Raw genomic sequence first — 21767 nt, forward strand, 5'->3', positions numbered from 1 at the left:
TTAATGCAGGCCTGTGCCTGACCTACTTCTACGACGCTGACATACATGCGACAATTCACACATAGAAGAACATTGTTTTTTATTGTTGTGTAAGTCAGAGTGGAAGTTTAACACATGCTGCACACCCCTGATTCCCACCCCAGCACTAGTGAAGGGAAAAAAAGCAATATCTTTCTAAATTGTACACAGCAGATGCTTCGGACTTAAGACTTATCCCACAAAAATATTATCAAAGGTAGCAAGATATCCTTAATTTTTTTCTTTTGTTTATCCTCGACTGCCCCGAGTCCAGCAGGAAGCAAAAGCCTTACTCTCAGGCTATGCACTTTAACTCAAACATCACCAGATACTGGTTTTTTTTGTTACCCTCGATCTCATTTCCTCTCCGAAATGCTCACTCTAGGACAGCCTTTATGACACAGCTATAATCAGACACAGCTTTTGTTTATATTGCCTTTACTTTGTTGCTTCCCAGTTCACAGATCTCTACCAAAGTGCCCCGTGGGGCCAAGAGGAAGCTGAGGTCGAATTTTCAAAGCAATCGTTGTGATATAGAGATTCATGTACCGCCTGAAATTCATTGTTTTTCATATCACCCTTCCCCTGCGTGCAGAAAACCCATCAGAGCGCGCTGCAGGTACAGCAGAAAGCTGAGGCTCTACTCCAGGCAAACCACTATGACATGGATATGATCAGAGACTGTGCAGAAAAGGTATTGTTGCTTTGTGTTGTCTCTGAGGGAAAATAGTGCGGGCAGTGCAGTGGCTGGTAATGGTAAACTGATTTATTTTGTTTGACTTGAAGGTGGCAGACCACTGGCAGCAGCTGATGCTAAAGATGGAGGACAGACTTAAGCTGGTTAATGCTTCTGTGGCTTTCTACAAGACCTCTGAACAGGTATTATTGTTTGTGCACGTGAATGCATATGAGTGTGGGAGTGGGTGCCACCAAAGTAATATCTGATCTTAATGTATGAGTAAGTTTAGTATAAATTTAAGTTTACAAACATTCTCTTTCCCTGGTAAGCATCAGTCCCCAAAGTTAGTGCCTGCAGATTTACATTGGGATAAGAAAATTGCTTCCAGCAGCCTGAATTTGCACAGGTTGCATGAAAGTGTAGACCAGGAGTGGATTACTGAAGAGCAGTTTTTTTTACAAACTGCACTGTGTCATCTGTGTCGTAGGTGTGCAGTGTGCTAGAAAGCCTCGAGCAGGAGTATAAGAGAGAAGAAGACTGGTGCGGTGGTGCTGATAAACTGGGCCCTAACAGTGAATCAGACCATGTCACTCCCATGATCAGCAAACATCTGGAGCAGAAAGAGGCCTTCCTCAAGGTGAGAATGATGATTTTATTGCAAATAGGAAAATAAACGTCAGCATTTTAGGGGCCTGGACTGATCCAGAATGGCATTCCTGCACACTCACTTAAAGAGTAATTAAATCTGACAGGCAGTTTAATGCAAAATAAGATCAAGTGAGTTCATTGTTAATGTGCTGCCGCTTGTTGTTGCTAACAGCTGCTACTGCTGAGAAAGTAATGTTAGCCTTGATCCCATCTGCACAGTCTACACACATTTTATTTACTTTTTGTCCTCGTCAAGCGTACGCAAGCGTCAGTAAATGTTGGGGTCTTGGTATTTCAGCATCTAAGCTATCAAGCCATCCATTTTTTTGCCACTTATGTGGGGCAGGGTTACAGAGGCAGCACCCCAAGCAGAGAAGCCCAGACTTCCCTCTTCCCAGCCAACTCCTCCAGCTCATCTGGTGGAACGAAGCATTCAAAAGGCAGACAAAAGACGTAACCCAGGACACCCACTCTAGCTACCGTGACAGAAAAGGAGCGAGAGTATTAGCAGTTACATTTTTGAAGTAGCACGTGTTAGTTAAAGGTAGAGTTTCCATGCTTGCAGGGAGAAAAAAAGAGCTAATGTGTGTGGGAAAGATGTACAAAAGAGAGGATACGAGAGAAAGATGAGAGACTATTTTCAAAGGTAAAGACTGCTCAACAAGTGATGTTTGACAAATATAAATACATTTGGTAGCAAAAGGAAAAGTCCAACGTTGTACTGTCTAGGGCTTGTGAAACAGGCATGCTCGCCGCTGTGCTTCTACCCTGGATCTTAGGGTTCCAATTCTCATTGCAACCTCTGATTATAAGGATATGAATGTGTTGACCCGCTGAGTAACATTCGGGTTCTTTCTGCACAATTACAGGCTTGTACGCTAGCCAGACGCAACGCTGATGTTTTCTTGAAGTACCTACACAGAAACAGCGTCAACATGCCTGGCATGCTGTCCCACGTCAAAGCTCCAGAGACTCAGGTTAAGAGTAAGTAAACACCTCAGAGATAACTGTCATCGTTTCTGGATCTCATTATTACAGTTTACAGGAATCATTACAAATGTTTTTTACACAGTTGGTATAAACCTAAGCCCCTTTCAGACATGCACTCATTGCCATTAACTCGATGGCATCTTAACATCTCTTCATGTCTGATTGGGAAGTTCCCCAGAGCTTTTAAATAAAAGTCAGGGCAGTGGTCCTTCATATGTCACTTTCAAAAGAAAACAAGTCTGAATGCATGCAGTCACAGTGATAGATGTGTTCACTGAAAATTACAGCTGCACAGTTCTCTCATCTAGGTTTATTGAAGCAGTAAACACATTTACATAATAGCATTTTGTCTCAGCAACACTGCTGCTAATTTGCAATAAGATAAAAGACTGTGATGGGCTTTTGCTATTCCCAGTCTGGGGGAGATCGCCCTCTTCCTGAGTATTTGTGGGAGGGTTATAGCAATTTCTCACCTCTCTTTGATTACTGCACGTATACAGACACAAAGAGAGACATAGAGGTGTTACACTAAACTAGAGTTTATGCTGACAGTGGCATAAATCCATCAGTGCTTTTGCATGTAAGGCAAATAACAAATGCACGAACATAAACATTAATATTAACAGATGTGTGAAGCTGATATGTATTCCATGGTTGAAAAGGTTTTTTTTTTTTAACTTTCCTTGCACCATTTTAATTATTCTGAGAAGTTTTGATTTCATGCGTTCAATTTTTTTCCCTGCGTTTGTTCGCGTGTTAAGCAGAAATTCGTAACTGACTCAAATAAACAAAATGCTTGTGTCGATTCATCAGATATCTTGAATGAGCTGCTGCAGAGAGAAAACAGAGTGCTTCACTTCTGGACCATGAGGAAGCGGAGACTGGACCAGTGCCAGCAATATGTAGTGTTTGAACGCAGCGCCAAACAGGTGTGTGCTTGTTTATATGTGCAGTGGGAATAAGCACAATCTGATCATGAGGCTCAGCAGATAACTGCATTGTGGTGTTTGATTTACTGCAGACTGAGAAGTAGAAATAAGCCTCGTGTTTGGAGTGGGAGTATATCAGCATATTCATTTTGTTGGCGAGCAGCTGCAACGTCCATCTTGTTTTGTCTCTCTTTTTGAATTAAACAATGAGTTAGTGTTTCTTTATAATGGCACATTCAACTGGAAGTGCTGCAAACAGGCAGTGATATGTATAAATGTCTTAAGGATGGCTACCATTATGTGGCACAGGACATATAAAGGTTACAGTTACTGGAAAGCATTTCCAAGGCATCTCTTCAACTCTTTTTTCCCCCTACATGTCAACCCAACCTTGGGAAGCTTTTCTGTGAAGAATAAGAGAACTGAGCTAGACCAAAGTTCCAAAGAACACTCAATATTTCTCATTCAAACAAGTCTCACTTTGAGAAAAGTTTGGTTAATATTGTTTGCAGTAGCAGGTGGGATGCCCTTACACTCTACAAACTGAGCTCATAACTGGAATGCTTTATTTAAACATGACATGAGAGAGCCAAAGCAAGTTTGAATCTGCACTCTATTTTCCTGTACTAGGATGCCTTAGGTTGTTTAATATAAGCTACTTGGCTCCCTCTTGTGGTGTTTGGGTGTATGCACGGACCAATTCTCTTAGCCAATAAAGCCAGATGACATCCAGCGTGTTTCTAGGACATGGCTATTCTAGGCTGGTCCAGGTTTTATCCCCAGGGCCCAGGGCTTGTTTCTGGTCTCACAGTTTGACTGGACCAGTTCTGCCATCACTGGTTGGGAGGTATCACTGGCAGACCCAGTTTTAAAGTACGCAAACACTAATAAGGATAGAAATTAAATAGGACATATTTAAAGTGAATGCTAGAAATATAGGAACTAGCTAATTATTTTAATAAGTGTTAAATGATTGGATCTGGAGGGAAACCAAAAAACATAAAATTATGCATAATATTTCCATGTCTTGTTATTTTCACAAGGTCATACTGATGTCAACTTTCCTCATCCAGAAGTTCCATGAATGTGATCGTAGGGAATTATAGGGATTCTTAGAGGCAATCTGTATGGCAGAAAATACTACAGAGAGACCACAATCAGTTTAAACGCAAGAATTATTGTTAGTTTAAATTTACATATACATATTGCATAATACTCTACATACTACATAATACACTAAGGGTTTATTTTTATATTTTTTTGTAGTTTTAAGTGTATTAGGTCTTCAGATTTGGGTAGTCTGTGTTAAACTAAAATCCCTTCACTGTATACATACTCATTTGTGATTGGCTGTTTCCTCAGGCCCTGGAGTGGATCCATGACACTGGGGAGTTTTACCTGTCCACTCACACATCCACCGGGTCGAGCATTCACCACACACAGGAGCTACTGAAGGAACATGAAGATTTCCAGATCACAGCAAAGGTATGTGTGTGTACATTTATGTCTGTTTATTTATCCATAAAAGAAGGAGGACGAGCCTGTTTGCAGTTTTTTTCCTACCTGCTACTTACTGGTTGCGTTGCGTGTATATTTGCACAGTCTCACCCTCTGCTGTGAGGCCCATTCCCAGGGCGGCATATTGTCCTGTTTCCTCTTTACTGTGTCGCTGTTATTATGTTAGGGAGCAGTCTATTGTGTCCATCAGGCAACACACTGTTTCCTAACACTCTCTCTCTTTTTCTCTGCCATCTACCTTTCCTCTGTATGGCCATCCCTCTCCACTCTGTGCCCCCTCCCTCTCTATTGACAGCAAACCAAAGAGCGGGTAAAGCTGTTGATCCAGCTGGCGGATGGGTTTTGTGACAAGGGCCACGCCCATGCCTCGGAAATAAAGAAATGGGTGTCCTCGGTGGACAAGCGCTACAGGGACTTCTCTCTCCGCATGGACAAATACCGAACCTGCCTGGAATCAGCGCTTGGCATTTCTTCCGACTCAAACAAGGCCGTGAGTGCCCATCGCTGATAACACCATATCTGATCTTTCAAGCAACTTTAAAAATGAAATTGCATGCATATATGTGTATTTGCGAGATATAACTATGCATTATGACCGTTTACTTCGACTTTCAGCTTTTCAAAAATCATTTTGTGCTTGATGGGATTAACATTGATATAGCCCAAAAAAACTACACCTGGACTGAATCCTGTTTGTTTAACTGCTGATAAATCACCCACTGGTGTGTGGAACTGCTGAGTGACTGATGTGGCCTGTTGTGCACCACATAATAGCCCTTGGCTCCTGTGTTTTCAGAGTAAAGAGTTGCAACTGGACATCATTCCAGCCAGTGCTCCAGGGTCAGAGGTCAAGTTGCGGGACGCTGCCCATGAACTCAATGAGGAGAAGAGGAAATCAGCACGAAGGAAAGAGTAAGGGCAGCAGACGGGTTGATTTTCCGCTTATTTCCAGGGCCATAGGTTTCAGGCACATCATTTCCAGCTAACATAAAAACAAAACATTTTCAGCATTTTCAGTGCTGTTGACAATATCTAGCTTGAGGTTAGCTTTCATTTTATTTACTGTTAAGTAATGTGTAAATTCATGTTAAATAACCCAAACTTCATGTAAATATCATCCTGATTACCTCAGATTCATTCAAGTGTGTACAAAAACAGTTTATAGTGCACAACGACATAGAGTTATGAGCTTTAATGGCACAACTTTGTGTTGCTGATGCTGTAAAAAAATATCTGTTGTAACTACTCATAAGCAGCTATAAGCAAGGGGAATTATAATGCTTCCACATAGAGCAGCACTGTTCTATGTGTCTTTCCTTGTTAACCAATTTTTTGTAATATTTACACACACATGGATTACTTCTATCATACCGATTGGTTTGTTTAACTCATTGACATCATGAAGTCATCTTTAAGAAACAAAAAGGTACAGGTTTTACAAGCACATCTGTGGATAAATTGTTCATAAAATCCTTTAATTTGTTCTTCTTCGTTTCTTCTAAAGTGTTGATCTAAATTGCAGTCTTTAATCTCTTCAGAAATCCTTTTGTTTTTGAGTTATATATACTTGCATTTTTGTCAGTCACAGCAGTGTGCCGTGTGCATCACTTTCTGTATTTCCCAACATTTATATCGTTTCAGATTTATAATGGCAGAGCTGATTCAAACAGAGAAAGCCTATGTACGAGACCTACGAGAGTGTATGGATGTAAGTATTGTAACAGACACGAGTCTTCACTAAACAGCTGAAAACGCATCTTTTTAAACTTTCTCATAGGTAGCTTTTTGTTCATATTTTTTACTCTTTTCGTTGTAAAGCACTTTGATGTTTATCTTGAAAGGTGCAATATAAATAAAACTTTACATATTTCATTCTTTGTTCTTGAATAATGACGATATTTTTCTTTAAAATGATTTCCATTTGGTTACACTGCCAGTTTACTTTTTTTTTCCAAGCTAGACACAAGTCTAGGTGATGAATTAATTATTCTGTGGCGTGCGTGTCTGTGCAGACCTACCTGTGGGAAATGACCAGCGGCGTGGAGGAAATTCCTCCTGGTATTGTCAACAAGGAACACATCATTTTTGGGAACATGCAGGACCTCTATGAGTTTCATCACAAGTCAGTAGTGCATTATTTTGTGACAATTTGTTTTCCTTACCATCAATATCAGTTGATTTTAAAAAAAAAATCATTGTTAGGTGCATTGAATCCACAGAAATTTGACCCTCTACCTTTTCCTCTTTCTGTACAGTATTTTCCTGAAGGAGTTAGAAAAGTACGAGCAGCTTCCAGAAGATGTCGGCCATTGTTTTGTAACCTGGGTAAGAGATAAACTTGCACCTTAGTAATTTGTTTCTTTCTACACTATGTTAAATGCTAAAATATGGCAAAGTACAATAGTCAATTTCTTCTAAAAAGGTTTATGTTTTATCCACATCTCTGGATTTCTTGTGAATAAATACTGCTGTTATTTTTCCTGCTAAGGCTGATAAGTTTCAGATGTATGTGAACTACTGTAAAAACAAGCCAGATTCAACTCAGCTCATCGTGGAACATGCTGGACCCTACTTTGATGTAAGATATTACCAACAGCATTAATCTTTTCTGTTCATCTTCAGGGAGTAGAAATACTAAATTTGCATTTTATATCTGAAATTGGCTCCCTTCGAATCATAATTAATTTAACTCTCAAGGTTCCTCTGTGTGCCGCATGATTTAGAATGAATGAAGCACTTTCCTGTAAAAGTGTCTCTTTCCTTTTTCAATTTACAGGAAATCCAGCAAAGACATCGTCTCGCAAACTCTATTTCCTCTTACCTGATCAAGCCAGTCCAAAGAATCACAAAATACCAGTTGCTTCTAAAGGTAGAGCATACATTTAAATGAATCTTAAGAAAGTTTTGTATTTAAATGCCACTGGATTGACACGTTTGTGTGCTCCACTGTAGGAGCTGTTAACATGCTGTGAGGAAGGAAAAGGGGAGATCAAGGATGGCCTGGAAGTGATGCTCAGTGTCCCCAAGAGAGCCAACGATGCCATGCACCTCTCTATGCTGGAGGGTGGGTATACATATCTGTACATCTGCTAGTATGTTTTTCTTTGCTTGTCTGTAGCCAGTGACTGAACTGTCACTTCGCTTTTTTGAGAGAAAACGAAATATGTTGCTCACTTTTATAGTCAGTTGTATTTCTGACTCAGCTGTGAGTCAGAAGTAAATTATTTCAACTTGCCTCCTACAAACATATTTGCATTTACTGCAGAAACAAGAAAGCACCCTTAAGTGAATCTTCCCTGCTTTTCCCTTCACTACCTCAGGATTTGATGGAAACATTGACTCCCAGGGAGAGCTGATACTCCAGGAGTCCTTCCAGGTCTGGGATCCTAAGACTCTGATCCGGAAGGGTCGGGATCGACACCTCTTCCTCTTTGAGATGTCTCTGGTCTTCAGCAAAGAAGTGAAAGACTCCAATGGGCGCAGCAAATACCTCTACAAGAGCAAGCTCTTTGTAAGAATTGTTTTATCAGGCTGTACTGGGTGGATCCACGCCAGGTCCTCCGAGACACCTGTTGTTTTTATCTGGGTTACAAGGCTGTTATCACATCATTTTTATGCCTCTGTGATGGCAACGGTTGTGGCTGGAGACAGAATGCTTCTCAGTTGCCCCTACTTCTATGAGTCAGCCTGTTTGTCAGCCACTCCCATTTTGAACTTGATATCTCTTGAACACCTCGAGGGAATTCTTTCAAATCGTACCATTCACTGTGACCTTGGCCATAACGCTGAATATGACTAAATTTGACACAACTGCATATAAAAATAATATGAAGTAATGATAAAGATGTGAAGTCTTAAAAAACTTAGCAGAAGAATGCAACTGTAGGATGGTAGATCTCAGATATTTTTATATTTCCTCTAATTTTTTTGCACATTTTTCATCTCATCAGACGTCAGAGCTTGGAGTGACAGAACATGTGGAGGGAGATCCTTGCAAGTTTGCCCTCTGGTTGGGGAGGACCCCAACCTCAGACAACAAGATTGTTCTGAAGGTATGAAGATGTTGACTTCAATGGGTTATGGAAAGAGTCATTGCATTCATATTTATTTTAACAGTATTTTAAGATTAACCAGCAGATTTACTGAAAGCCTTGAATATTATAACATATCTGATGTAATCATTTTAGAAGTAATCCTCTTGCAAAAAAGCTTTGGCACTTCTAGCATTGTTACTATAAAGTTGTGTGAAGAAAGTTTTCATAGGGCTCTATACAGTACAGTGAAAAACTAAGTACACCCTTACTGCTTCTGTGGGAAATAAGAGAGTAAAAAGCAGCCAAGTGCTGCTAATCACAAGTACTTGATTAAATGACCAGTGAATGTGAGCACTTCTGTAAAACCAGCTGTTTGAGTGTTGAAGTGTGTGTTAACGCAATCTTCCTAAGAGTGGCTATCCCAGCAAATTCAAGGTCAGATTATGCTCAAACTTAAAGTTCAACTGGAAAATAGCTGAACAAGTGTGGCTTGTGCTGAAGCATTGCCAGGAGAAAACCTCTTCTCTCTAAAAAGAGCATGGCTGCAGAGCTTAGGTTTGCAAAGTTGCATCTGAACAAACTACAAGACGTCTGGAACAACGTCCTTTGGCTAAATGAGAGTGAAGATGTAACATAACACAACAATAATCTTTAACATAATGGCTGAAAATGGAATGAATCAAGGTGTTTCAGTGGCTCAGTCAAAGTCCAGATGCCAAACTAACTGAAATGCCGTGGCAAGACCTTAGGAGAGCTAAACATAAACACATAAACCTCAATGAAGTGAAGCTACATTGTAAAAAAGACTGGGGCAGATTTCCTCCACAATTATGTGTGAGATTGAAGAAGTCAAACAGTTCAAGTTATTGGTGTTAAAAGTGGTTCTACAAGCCGCTGAATCTGGGGTGTGCTGTGTTTCTCAGAGGAATGCATAAAGTCCTGTGAAAACTCTTTTTTTCACATGGATGTACTTCTCATATGATCACAGGAAGTGGTAAGGTTTTTGATACATGAAGAAGTGTTACTTCATGTCTATAGTTCATCCTCACTAAATCCTCCCTGGCTCCTTTTGTTCAGCCAACAAAGTTCAGTCCCTGTAAGGGGGTGGAGTGTTACTTTCTGCTACTTCTTCACTCATCACATTAGCATAGCAGTTGATGGGTCATAATCCAAACCTCACAAGCAACTTGGTAATTCTCACACAGTGAGTCAGAAGCAATGTTTTGTGCATGCTGTGTGTGTGTAGATATGCGTTTGCTTTTTGAGACTGACACACAGAGAAAGACTCCCAGGGTGTGTTACGATTTGGCAATGTGTGCTGTACAGCTATCTGTCTTATTACATAACTTCTGATGATCATCTTAAACTGTATATTATATAACTCGGCTCCATGGCAGTCATGGTCCTGGTTGCTAAGTGAAAAAGGAAGGGAAGATTCAAATGAGGGTGGTTATAGGATGAAAGCTGCATCTACACATTGAATCTGTGACGTAAATAAACACAATAATAGACCGTGGTTGCTTTTTGGGGCTCTGAGTGAAGCTGTGCTCATCATATAGACGTGTGAGTCAAGTTAAAGACTGCAGGGCTTAAGCACACTGTGGGAAGAGAGAATTATAATAACTAAATTAGGCCTTATTTGTAGACCCATGTTTTTCTTGCTATTAATGCTGTCACTGTCTGTATTTAACCTCTTAAGCCCCAGCGCCCCCTGATACGGGGGCAAAAGGCAGGAGATCAGCTAGGCTTGGGGCTTAAGAGGTTAAAAAAGAGAAAACTGTGCACTTAAGAAACTTTGAAATCTAACATATATCTAACCCAGTTATCTGTTATGCACCAGGCTTCAAGTATTGAGAATAAGCAGGACTGGATCAAACACATTCGGGAAGTCATACAGGAGCGAACAATCCACCTGCGTGGAGCTCTGAAGGAACCCATCCACATCCCTAAAGCCACCACAGCTAAACACAAAGGCAGAAGGTGAGCTAAAAGTAGATTACTGTCAGGCAAAAAAAAAAGAAATCAGTTTTATGATAATGCCTAGAAGCATTTCAGCCGAACAAAACTATATGATGTAAAGATAGCCCTATAGGGTAAATGTCATGTTTATTGGTCATAGTAATTATGGGTCTGCTGTAATGATGCCTGCCTGCAGGGATGGAGAGGAGCTGGACAGCCAGGGAGACGCCAGCAGCCAACCTGATACCATCTCTATTGCCTCACGTACATCCCAGAACACACTGGACAGCGATAAGGTAAAAACACAACTCACGCAGACGTTCGTCATAACCAGTATGTAAGGGAAGCACTGTAGCCACATTAAAAAATAGTCAAGTTTTCAGTGCTATTTATTTCTTTTTTTTGTTTTTATTTTATGTCCTGTCACACTGTGCAGCTCATGCAGTCACATTGCAGCTCAGCTGTCGATTAATGCTGTCACTCAGTAATACGATTGTAAAAAAAAAAAAACAAAAACAAAAAACAAATGTGCAAAATGCTTAGATGCAGTCGACTGTCCTCAAGTCGTTTCCTGTGAAATTGTTTGATTGTGTTAGGAGGAAGAAACAGCGCGACTCTTAGAGCTTTAAAGCGGCATGTGTGTGTTTGTTTTTTCGTGTGTATTTGTGCTTGTGGCTGTGGTTATATCTGGTAATAGCACCACAGAAGGCTTGTCCTCCTACGCTCAGTATGATCAACTGTAAAGCTAAAAAACATGCAGCACACACACACACAGATAAAATAGCCTTCCCGTACGTTTATCTCATACTAATTATAAACTGATCACCGGACTCATGCATCGGTTCCTTAATTTCACGCTTGAGTTGCGGTCGTTTCACATGACCCAAATGTGAAATTTTAATGGTCGAGGTGTGAGGAGCATCCGCTGAAGTCTAAACTATCACAGACACTGACTAAATAGTCACAGCGCCTCAGTTTAGGCAGCAGTCACATGCATACACATTCGAAACACACAGTAACACCTGCAAATTCAAATTAGCATCTCATTCTCACTTTTTGAATGCATCTCTTTATCTCTCGCTTTGTGCGGACTCCATGAGACGTTTCATTCAAGAGGCAGTGACAGTGGCGTGTTTGTGTTGCCGTGTGTGTGCGCGCTTGTTCCTGTGTGCATTTCTGCTTTAGTGACTGACTTGTTGTGTGTCAGCAGCTTCAGCCTCCCACGCTCACTTCACAGAGGATGCTCGTCTGTATGCCAGACAGGAGAGCACAGTTTTAAGTCCTCACAGCTATCGATCTTACTCTTTGCTTCAAAATACAGGCTACCATAATGTTTTTACCGCTAATTTTCCCGGTGTGTGTTTTGTTTTTGTTTTTCTTGATGAAAGGTTCAGTGTGAAAGTAATTGTTAAAAGACACGGCTGGATTAATTGCGCCGCTTCTGGAAAGTGACACAAGAGAAGGAATCATTTAATCTTCAATAGTCTGATTGTAAGGACCCACAGAGGAGTGCAATTACAGTGGACAGCAGGAAGTTTTCTACTGGCTTTGGAATGTTGGGATCAGGAATTTTAATACTAATTAAAAATGAATGATTATTCCTCTTTTTTAACTTCTACTTACCTGCTTCCCTGCATCCCCTTAGTGTGATTCGAACTTTAGTGGACTGAGACACAGATAACTCTGCTCTGTAGAGTTTTTCTATCTTTTTTTGGAACTTTTCTTGCAATGAGGGAGTGGAAAACAATGGACAGGTTTGGAGAAAGGAGCTCACATCCCGTTTCTCAGCTCCTAAGCTCTCTGGCTTTGCCCCACTACCAAAGGGTATGTTTCAGATAATCTGCTTTGCTTTGCCGTGACAATTAATGCAGTGTAGTGTGCTGTGAATAAAATATTGAGCAATAATATATGCTTTGAAAGACTCAAATGGAAGCGCACACAAGCAGTTAGAGCAGTTGTAAGTATTGGAAAACATGGGACATTTTTCAGTGGATAGAGTATTTACACTGCAGAGTGTGTAGCTAATGACTGCTGCATGGCTTCACTCCATTTCCAAGACTTTTCATCTGTTGCTAATAATTTTTATGTTTAACGTAAAAACACACAGGTTTTCCTTCTTGAAAATGTGTCATTCAAAGATTACAATTATACTCCCAGTGATTACTGAACTACAGCATTAAAAACAGAGAATGTCCATTGCAGTGCATAAGAATGAGTACAAGCTATTCATTATGCAACAATTATAGTATTAATATATTAATTGTTTTCAGGTCTGTATTTCCCAGAATTGTAATTGCATAAAACATTTTAAATGTTCTATCTTATCTGCTCTTGTGTTTGCAGAATAGCTACATTTGCTCACCCTCTGTGCCTCCACAACAGATCAAAGCATCATTAGCGACTAGCAGCTGCTTTTTCACTCACACGTTAAAAGGACAAACCTTTTAAAATAACCAGTGAGAAAAATGACTAATCCCGACTCGCTCCACCTCTACCTAAAATTGCCTTTCCTTTCATAGACGATCACGTCGTCAGAATGACGTTTTATTCGGTTGAGCTTGGATGAGTCACCGGTTCATTCTTACACTGTACAGAGCTTCTTGAGTCCCTGTGCTGATAGCACATGATAGTGTGTGGGCACATCTGCTTTACAGTTATTAATTAATTGCCAGGGAAAGTTTTACTGCAGGGTTATTATTTAACATCGAGCAAGTGTTGGTGATAAGATTAATAAAATGCAGAAAACTACTCAGAAATGTTTATGTATATTGTAAGGGAACACAATGAGACAATAATGGATTGTTTGAAAATTTTGCTACACTAGCCCAACACCTATTAATATGGAGGTTATCCTCTTGAAAAAACATTTAGAGTACTGTTGTTTCCCTTCCAGCTCTCTGGTGGCTGTGAACTCACAGTGGTCATACACGACTTTGTGGCCAGTAACGGCGGCAGCAACGGGGAGCTGACAGTCCGCCGCGGCCAGACTGTTGAGGTTTTGGAGCGACTGCACGACAAGCCGGACTGGTGCTTGGTCCGGACCACGGATCGCTCGCCAGCCCAGGAGGGCATTGTGCCCTGCTCCATGCTCTGCATCGCTCACTCCAGGTCCTCCATGGAGATGGAGGGCCTCTTCAACCACAAAGGTAGGAGGAGAATAATTTCTTGGCTTATTACAGGTGCACTGAATGATGTTTTTTGATGTTTGTTTTGTCGCGAAGCACATCTGAACACTTAAAAACAGCTGCTCGTCGCATACATGCATGAGCATGGACATATCGGATTCGGTTCCTGTTTGCAAATACAACATCGATGACCCGTAGAGCCTTCACTTTCCATTAAACAGCTGCTTCGGGGAACACAGACATGTATTTCTAGGTGTTGCTATGCAACTGTGGAAGGCCCACTTGAAGCACAGCAGTTTTTTTTTCATTAGACTCTTTTTTTTTAAACTTTTTTCATTAACAATTTTAGCATTGACAGATGTTATTACTGTCAGAAAACCTCATTTTGTCCTTGTGTTGGTGCCTTTGTTCTTATACCTGACATATTTTGGCAGAAAAAACACATTTCCAATGGATTTTCTCAATCTGTATGTATTAACACCAAAGCCCTTCTCAAACTAAGTCTAGTCATTCAGCACTCGCCATGTAAGACTTCCAGGAACTTATTTGGGTTGTTATTTGAAGCATTATCTAACACGTGAAGTTGGGCAAAGGACATAAAAACTCAGAGTCTCAACACTGATGAGGGATTGTGGCCCTAAAAATGAGGTTCTAAGAACTTCAGTAATCCCAGGTTCCTGCAGTGCAGACACACAGAGAAGGAGGTACTTCCTCTGAAGGTATTAGATCCAAAAATACACCTATAGCCTGATGGTTCTAAAATAAAATATTATTTTCCTGAAGTAGGGGCTTGTAGGTCTCTAGCAAAAAATGACACGCACAATGAATCCCACTATGCTTACAAGTTATTAGTATTTAATTATACTCGTAGCACCAAAAAAAGAAGTGCTCATCAATAGGAATGGCCCTACTCTTACCTTAGCATAAATTAAATTTTGCTGTTGGCAAAAGTGGCACTAATTCAGAGTTTTCGATACTACCATATAGCCTAAAGAAAAGCAGAACATATTCCTCAGAACTGTACTGTAGCACATAATTTTGCTTAAGGACTTTCCACCAATGCTAATGCTGCATTGCTGTAAAACATGCATGCTTTTAGTTTAATTAGTCACACAGTGACTTGTAGTTGGCTTAGCTAGATGCTTTATATTCATTTTTTTTCTTATGTGAATATATCATAGGGTTGTCTAGTTATTGCTGTGAACTGTTGTTCTTTTGACCAAAACACTCATAATCCAAGCTGTGATCAAATTGCGCGTAGCCAGTTGGAGTTATGAGCTGCTGTCATCATGTCTTGAGAGAAGTTTCTGCTTGTGCCTTTCTCTTTTTAATCTGGAAGAGTGGGTGAGAGGTGGACTGCTTGTTTCTATGGTGATATAGCATACAAATATTTTGCTGGCAGCGTCTTTGTAGTCAGTACGAGAAAGGTCTGCATTTAAAATTAAAGGATGCTTGGATGGTGAATACAGGAACTAACAATTTTGGCATTAGCTGAATGATTTACTAGACCAGCACGAGAAGAAGGCTACAATTTTCCAACCAATTATTTTACGCTTTCAACTCCAGCTCTTTGTTTGTCATCCTCACTTTGTTTACTGGGACTTGTGTTTCTTGTCCGTTTGTCGCTGTGTGTTTGTGCGGTCAGAGGGGGTGATGAAAAGGAGCCTTTCTCTGCAGGGGTTACTCTCGTCAAAAAGGCTGCTGCTCAAGAGGAGGGAGACGAGGATGACAAAAAAGGGGAAAAAAGGCTTTTTGTGCAGTTTTTGTCAGTCTTTTTTTATTTACAGACCAACCGTGGATGCCGCTTTGTCCAAAGTGGTGGAAGGGTGAAGGTTTAGGGCATTAAGATGGTCGTCCAGGAAATCTCCCATTTTTCTTGTCATGTCTCACAATCATAGACTGTACGTTAAAGGTAAAAATGTGTATAGATATTCACCCTGACATTTCATCCAGTGTTCTTTGGATGCATTTTTTTTGAATCATCAGCTTATGCTCGTCGAAACCTTGAGTTTTCAAGACTATTTTGAGCAGGAATGTCAAACACATTTTACACCGTGGGCCACCTACACTCCACTTTGAGCTTAAGCAAAAAAGTTAAAGAAGTTTAACTCTCTGTTAAAACTTTAATTTATAAATTTAAAAAAAAATCTGTCAACATGACTCTTTGGGTCTTAAGTGTGTAAAATTATGGAAAAATTTCTGGTAGCACATTTCCCGGACTGTGAAATCACTGTAAAAAAAAATCCTGAAATTTCTATAGTATATAGTGAAAAACGGGACATTTTCAGTCATTTAATTGCTTTTCTATTACGTAATGACTTCGTTGTACTATGAATGATGGTGGGGGAGGTGTTTATTTGTAGTAAAAGTCCAAAATCTGTGTCCTCCTTCACACTTTCCAAAGCCGGCCAGGGGTTTGGAAAGTTTGACACCCCTGGTTCAGTCTTTTAAGGTTAAAGTTAATTCTAGCAAGGTAGTAAGCCATATCATTTTTCAGGAAAAATGGCATTATAAATCCTCCAAAAGAAACAAACAGTTCAGTGACATGAATAAACTGAGGTGAAGCCTCGCAGACAACCAGTGACTACAGCTGCAATTTCTCACCACTAAGAGTTACTGGCAGTTTGAGGCATCTGAGGGGACAGAGTACCATAGAAGGCTTCACATGCAGATGAATTAAGCCACAAAATGTACACTTGGCAGTTTCAGTTATTCAGATTTATGATATGTTTCTTTTGTTTTTCTGGCTCTAATCCAATTGCTGACAGTTGCACAAGCCTGCGCGTCCCTGCTATGTAATATCACAGATTTGTCAGACGTGCAGGTGGACTGCACTGCCCCTCGAAATGGAATAAATACAAAAGTACCCACTTAATGAAACTTAATGTTATTGATATAAGGACTCGGAGTGCCTGTGTATGTGTGTGTCTGCCCTAACAGTAGAGAGTGTGTTTAAAGCCCAGAGAGATACACATAAACACACACTCATAGTTAAACAGGCAGGTCTTTGTGTGTTTAGCTTGCATAACTGCTCAAGGCTGCACAGAGCACAGTTTCAGATGAAGACGCTCCAAAAACAGAGTTACGTGTTGGATAAATAGTCAGTAGTACCATTCAGAAACTAAATAAATGTAAAAAGAAAATTTGAAATGTACGCGTGACACTTTTGATGAACAACTGAATAGAAAACATATTCCTTTTTTAAACCAAGCTTTATGCTGTTCATTTGTGTTCGATTTCATAACCAAATCTATATTTGTTCCAAGCATACTGCACAAGTTGTATGCGACCTAATGCCTGTAAAATATGCACCCGCCCACACAAACTGAGTGGGTGCTTCTACAAAGGGTAATACGGTAGAAATGCTGCCTGTTTCCAGACGTCCCCTTGGATCGGGAGAGGCACAGTGGAGGTTTGCCCAATATCTTCACAGCAGCCCACTCGTGAGGGAGGGAGAGAGGGAGGGAGGGATGGAGATACAAAGAAAGAGAGAGAAAACATCCTACTCTCTAATGCTGCATTTGACTTTTGCTTTTCTCTCACACTGGACTTCACACTTTCCCTGGAATTTCAGCGACGTAGTTACTGCAGGTTTATTGTTATTTATAAAGATTCTGGGATTTTTTCAAAGGATCTTAAAGCCATTTGGCATACCTTTGGAGATGCTCTAAGGAAATATTTCAAGTCAGACTTTTATATTCCACTAGCATGGCCCGTGGAATTGAATCTTTAGTGTCTTTGAACCCTTTTTACTCTGTGGATTCGGCGCAGGGAGAACACTCTGACAACTGCAAGTTCTGGCTGTTGGATCTGGGTAGGTGCAATGTGTAGGACAAAAGTAAATTGCTTCCTCTTATCCTGTTAATGCTAGATTTGCTTCTTATGCAGTGTGCTTGGGAAAACAAAAATGATAAGTTGCGCTAAGTTGTTCTGGTTTAGCGGCTTGCTGCTATTGTTTGTTCCTCTGGTGAAAATCTAACAAAAGCATAACATTAGAATTTCAATTAGACTATGCCTCTGGTCTTATGATTATTAAAACGGGTCTTTTTTTGCTCTAAAGTGCAACATTGAAGCTCCAGCTGTGCAAGAAACAACTGCAACTCTACATTTGTCGTTTTGACAGCTTGTCCTTATTTGCTGGGTTTACATCAGCTATTTTTGTACGGGCTTTGTGCTGCAGTTTCACAGTTCATCTGTCGATTATGTGGTGGCATTATGGCTGCAAAAGTAATTTGGTGAATGCACCGTTACATAATGAAATATTAAAATCCACTAAAATCACCAGGACAAGATTATGTCTTCGTTCCTGTTTAAATCCAGGTTAGGCTCGTGGTGCACAGATGGACAGAGCGTGTTGTTGAGAAAAGAGAGAATGATGAGGTCAAACTGACGAGAAGGGGAGAATGAGGACTCTTAAACAATGGAATCCCTTTCCTTTTTAATGTTTTCACAGGTGTCTGCTAGATACAGTGTGATAAAGCATTACAAATCACCCAAATATGCACTAGTTCTGCCAGAATGTGCACTGGGTGGTCTCTCATCCTATTACCACTCCCTTCCCTAAATGTGGCTGTTGGTGGCAAGCCCTCTCTAGCATTGTACACATTTTTTCAGATCATCTACCAAAATCCCCTGGAGCTCTCCCCACACGCTGCACCTCCGCCCCTAAAAGCACGTTCCCAGCCACACCAACTGATGTTTATGGCTTTGTGTGTTTGTTTTGCTTCTTCTTGGCAAGATTAGGGCACATGAAAGATGCTCCCCTGGTGACACCTCTGGAATCCCAGGCATGCTTCTGTTGAGCAGCGCTTTTTTGGATCACTGCAGTTGTACAAGAACCCCTCCACCTACCCCACTTCTATTCTTAGAGACACAAGAACACACATAAAGTTGTAAATCTAGCATGTTCTTTGCAGCAGCGTAAATGAGCAGCGACTGAGTCGTCACATTGTGTCTGAAGCTTGCTGATAAATCAGAAAATGCTTAAGTAGTATTAGAACATCTGGTGGGTTCTTCTGAAGGACATCAGCCCACAAAGTTAAAGTGAACAGGAGTATTGAGAAGTCTAACACAAGTATGATTTGACTTTGCTTTTAAGTACCAACTGTTGTTTTCTAGCCAGAATTATGAAGAAAGTAGAATAAATTTTAAGTTTTTCTCATCTATGTATGTATACTTCCTGACCAATTTATTAGACCACCTGTCAAAAAATATTATTATTTATTATTATGTTATTTATTAGGCAAATAAGAAACTGAATTCCTGTTTCTGTATCTAAGGATGAACCTGCACGCTGGACTGTTCTAAGAAGTCAGCAGTTAATCAAACATGTAACTTGTAACTGCTTAACCAGATTTTTTTCTGCTTTTTTGTAAAAGAGTACGTTTTAAAATCCAAAAGTAAAATCAATGATAATATAATAATAATAATAATGATAGCATAAAAATAGTCTCCATACTTAGCCAGTACAGAAATATAAAAACTTGACTTTAGTAATTATCCACACTGTTAATTTAGGGCAGCTGTGCCATAAATATCTACTTATGTGTCTATCTGGTGCTCTATCTAGATCTAATACAAAGAGCCAGACATGCTGATTCAGTTATTGATTTATTATAGTCATTTTCTATTTGGGTAATAGAGAATTCAGGATAATTAAGGATTTATTTTTAATTTTTTGCATAAAGGTTGCGTACTGTAGGCATCAAGCCTATAAGGAAAAAATATCTAAATGTAAGTTATGTAAAAACTCAAACCTCTTTAAAGCGGACACTGCTGCTACCGCTGCCAGTAGAACATTCTGTGTTATTTTAGCAGCAAAATTGAAAGGTCTTTAAGGATGATGCCTATAATACAGTAAATGCAGTTATAGCTCATTTGAACAAAAAAAAACGTGATTTATTTCTGTGATTTAAATATAATTGACAGTATAAGAATAAAATTAAAAAGAAGGCTTCAAACAAATTGCCACTTCCCTCTGTTTGTTTCCCCATGAGCGAGAGGCTGACCAGCTGTTCGAGAGGTGTCTCACACTTTCATTTACACTCCTGTTAGATCAACATCTTCAGTTTGCCACTTAACACTTACCAAGCCAAAGCTTGAAGATTTTTAAGCATGAGACAGGTGGGACTAGTGAAAAATCAACAGCATCACACTTACTACTTGCAGATATACAGTGTGCAATATCTTGCACACTGTATATCTGCATATTGATCACAATAAGTAACCAGCAGATTCCATTCTCTGCTTATTGCTAATATACAAACCTATAAAATTCCAGTGCAGTTATGAAGACAGTTTAACCTCACTGCTACTGTTTTATAAAGTAGTATTTTTTGGTATAATTTTAATTACATCAAGGTGAGGCTATGAATCAAGTAGCTGCACCTCATGCTTGTTAACCACAGCATGTCTGCAGGAACCACAGTCCATTTGCTCTTTGTGAGAAGTCCTCACTTCTCTATGCTTTCCTGGTGAAAGCAGCAGTTTCCACCTAAGTGCTGGAGCTCATCGGTGTGGTCTCTCAGTTCAGTGATCATTTTAGCGGTTACCTTAATCACTTTAGCTTGGGTTAAATTTGATTTAACTGCTACAGTTTATCAGCCTGGGTGAACATGTGTCAGAGACTCATCTGGTTCCCATTAGTGAACAACAGTTGTCTAATACAGGTATTTACCTACACTCTTCCGGATATTAAACACTAATAAATCAAAGGTCTAGTCAGCACCTGTAGTTTTAACTTTTAGCATGAATAGTGGATCGAATGTAAACATCATTTGGGGAAGGATTCAGAACTCATAAGTGAGGGATTTGGAATCCTCGGAGACCAACAAAGGTATTCTGAGTCATCAGAATTACAGCCTTAAACGGGATCCGTGAATGCACCCGTGACTAAAAAATTCCAGGGTAGTACTGTAACCAGCAATTGTGACTGGTTTTCATTTAGTACTGCAGGGGATCTGTTGGAGGAGAGCATTTTACAAAGCTCCCCCACAAATCTGCTCTAACCAGCGAGGTTGCACGTAAAACTTTTGAGCCAACAAAAGCGATGAAGTTGCCCTCAAGCAAAACACACAAATCTTCGACACCTCCTGTTGTCTTTAAATAGAGTGTTTGGGTGGAAAATATTGATTTGCAAAGCGTCCCAAGTTTCCCCTTCCCATCCCTTCAAGATGCTTGAACAAAATGAAAGCAACCTGTAAAAAACATGTGTTCTCATTTTCTGTGCCATCAAAGTGCACGATATTGAAAGATTCTCACTGTGAGAAGAAGATGGTGCGAGGAGTCTTAGTAAAGATGGATTTAAAGCCTTTACAGTGCCTGATGTGGGAACCGTGATGTCTTCATTCCTTTGCATGTGATGCAGGAACACATTCTATAAGTAAGGAGAGCACAGTAAGAAGAAAAGTCTTCTGGAGGCTTAATGACGGGCACACACATTCACATGTTGCTGCATTAAGTCAGGCTGGGTGAAATCGTCCAATGAAGAACGGCAGAAATTCCACACCTGCTATTCATAAAAGCCGTTCGGCTCAGGCGTGTGCCTTAATCTTTTGCAGCTGCACCTTTTTAAATGCTCTAATAACTGAATTCGAGTATTTTAAACCTTGCCTTTAGTCTAGCTGTTTAACAGTAATATAAAACCTAGATAACTTCTACTCGTACACACACTAAAATTAACCTTCCTCTAAAAGATGAAAAACATCTCTCTGTTCTCCTTTCTGGATGTTTGTTTTCAAGCTCATCGTGTTTTCATGCAAACAATTTAAAGCAGAGTGATGTAGGAGGAAAGTGTGTTGTCCTGACTCATCGCCCCTGTATGAATAAACATATTTTTGCAGTCACTTCCTCACTGGAAGTCGTGTCC

At 40.1% G+C, this 21767-nt stretch overlaps 1 protein-coding gene across 6 annotated transcripts in view; it reads left to right on the forward strand.

The window, feature by feature from the left end:
* Window positions 1-21767, forward strand: part of LOC134636986 (triple functional domain protein) — a 105941-nt gene that overhangs the window by 70496 nt on the left and 13678 nt on the right. For all 6 annotated transcript variants that reach the window (XM_063487285.2, XM_063487286.2, XM_063487282.1 and 3 more), the window contains 19 exons: window positions 614-712; window positions 805-897; window positions 1185-1334; window positions 2215-2329; window positions 3149-3264; window positions 4627-4749; window positions 5078-5272; window positions 5579-5694; window positions 6424-6490; window positions 6795-6904; window positions 7038-7107; window positions 7271-7360; window positions 7559-7651; window positions 7735-7846; window positions 8103-8293; window positions 8733-8834; window positions 10657-10796; window positions 10972-11071; window positions 13669-13921. In XM_063487285.2, the coding sequence (XP_063343355.1) occupies window positions 614-712; window positions 805-897; window positions 1185-1334; window positions 2215-2329; window positions 3149-3264; window positions 4627-4749; window positions 5078-5272; window positions 5579-5694; window positions 6424-6490; window positions 6795-6904; window positions 7038-7107; window positions 7271-7360; window positions 7559-7651; window positions 7735-7846; window positions 8103-8293; window positions 8733-8834; window positions 10657-10796; window positions 10972-11071; window positions 13669-13921 (2335 nt within the window). The remainder of the gene's footprint in view (window positions 1-613; window positions 713-804; window positions 898-1184; window positions 1335-2214; window positions 2330-3148; window positions 3265-4626; window positions 4750-5077; window positions 5273-5578; window positions 5695-6423; window positions 6491-6794; window positions 6905-7037; window positions 7108-7270; window positions 7361-7558; window positions 7652-7734; window positions 7847-8102; window positions 8294-8732; window positions 8835-10656; window positions 10797-10971; window positions 11072-13668; window positions 13922-21767) is intronic.

This window comes from Pelmatolapia mariae, linkage group LG10_11 (assembly GCF_036321145.2).
Source record: "Pelmatolapia mariae isolate MD_Pm_ZW linkage group LG10_11, Pm_UMD_F_2, whole genome shotgun sequence".
Taxonomy (NCBI): Eukaryota; Metazoa; Chordata; class Actinopteri; order Cichliformes; family Cichlidae; genus Pelmatolapia; species Pelmatolapia mariae.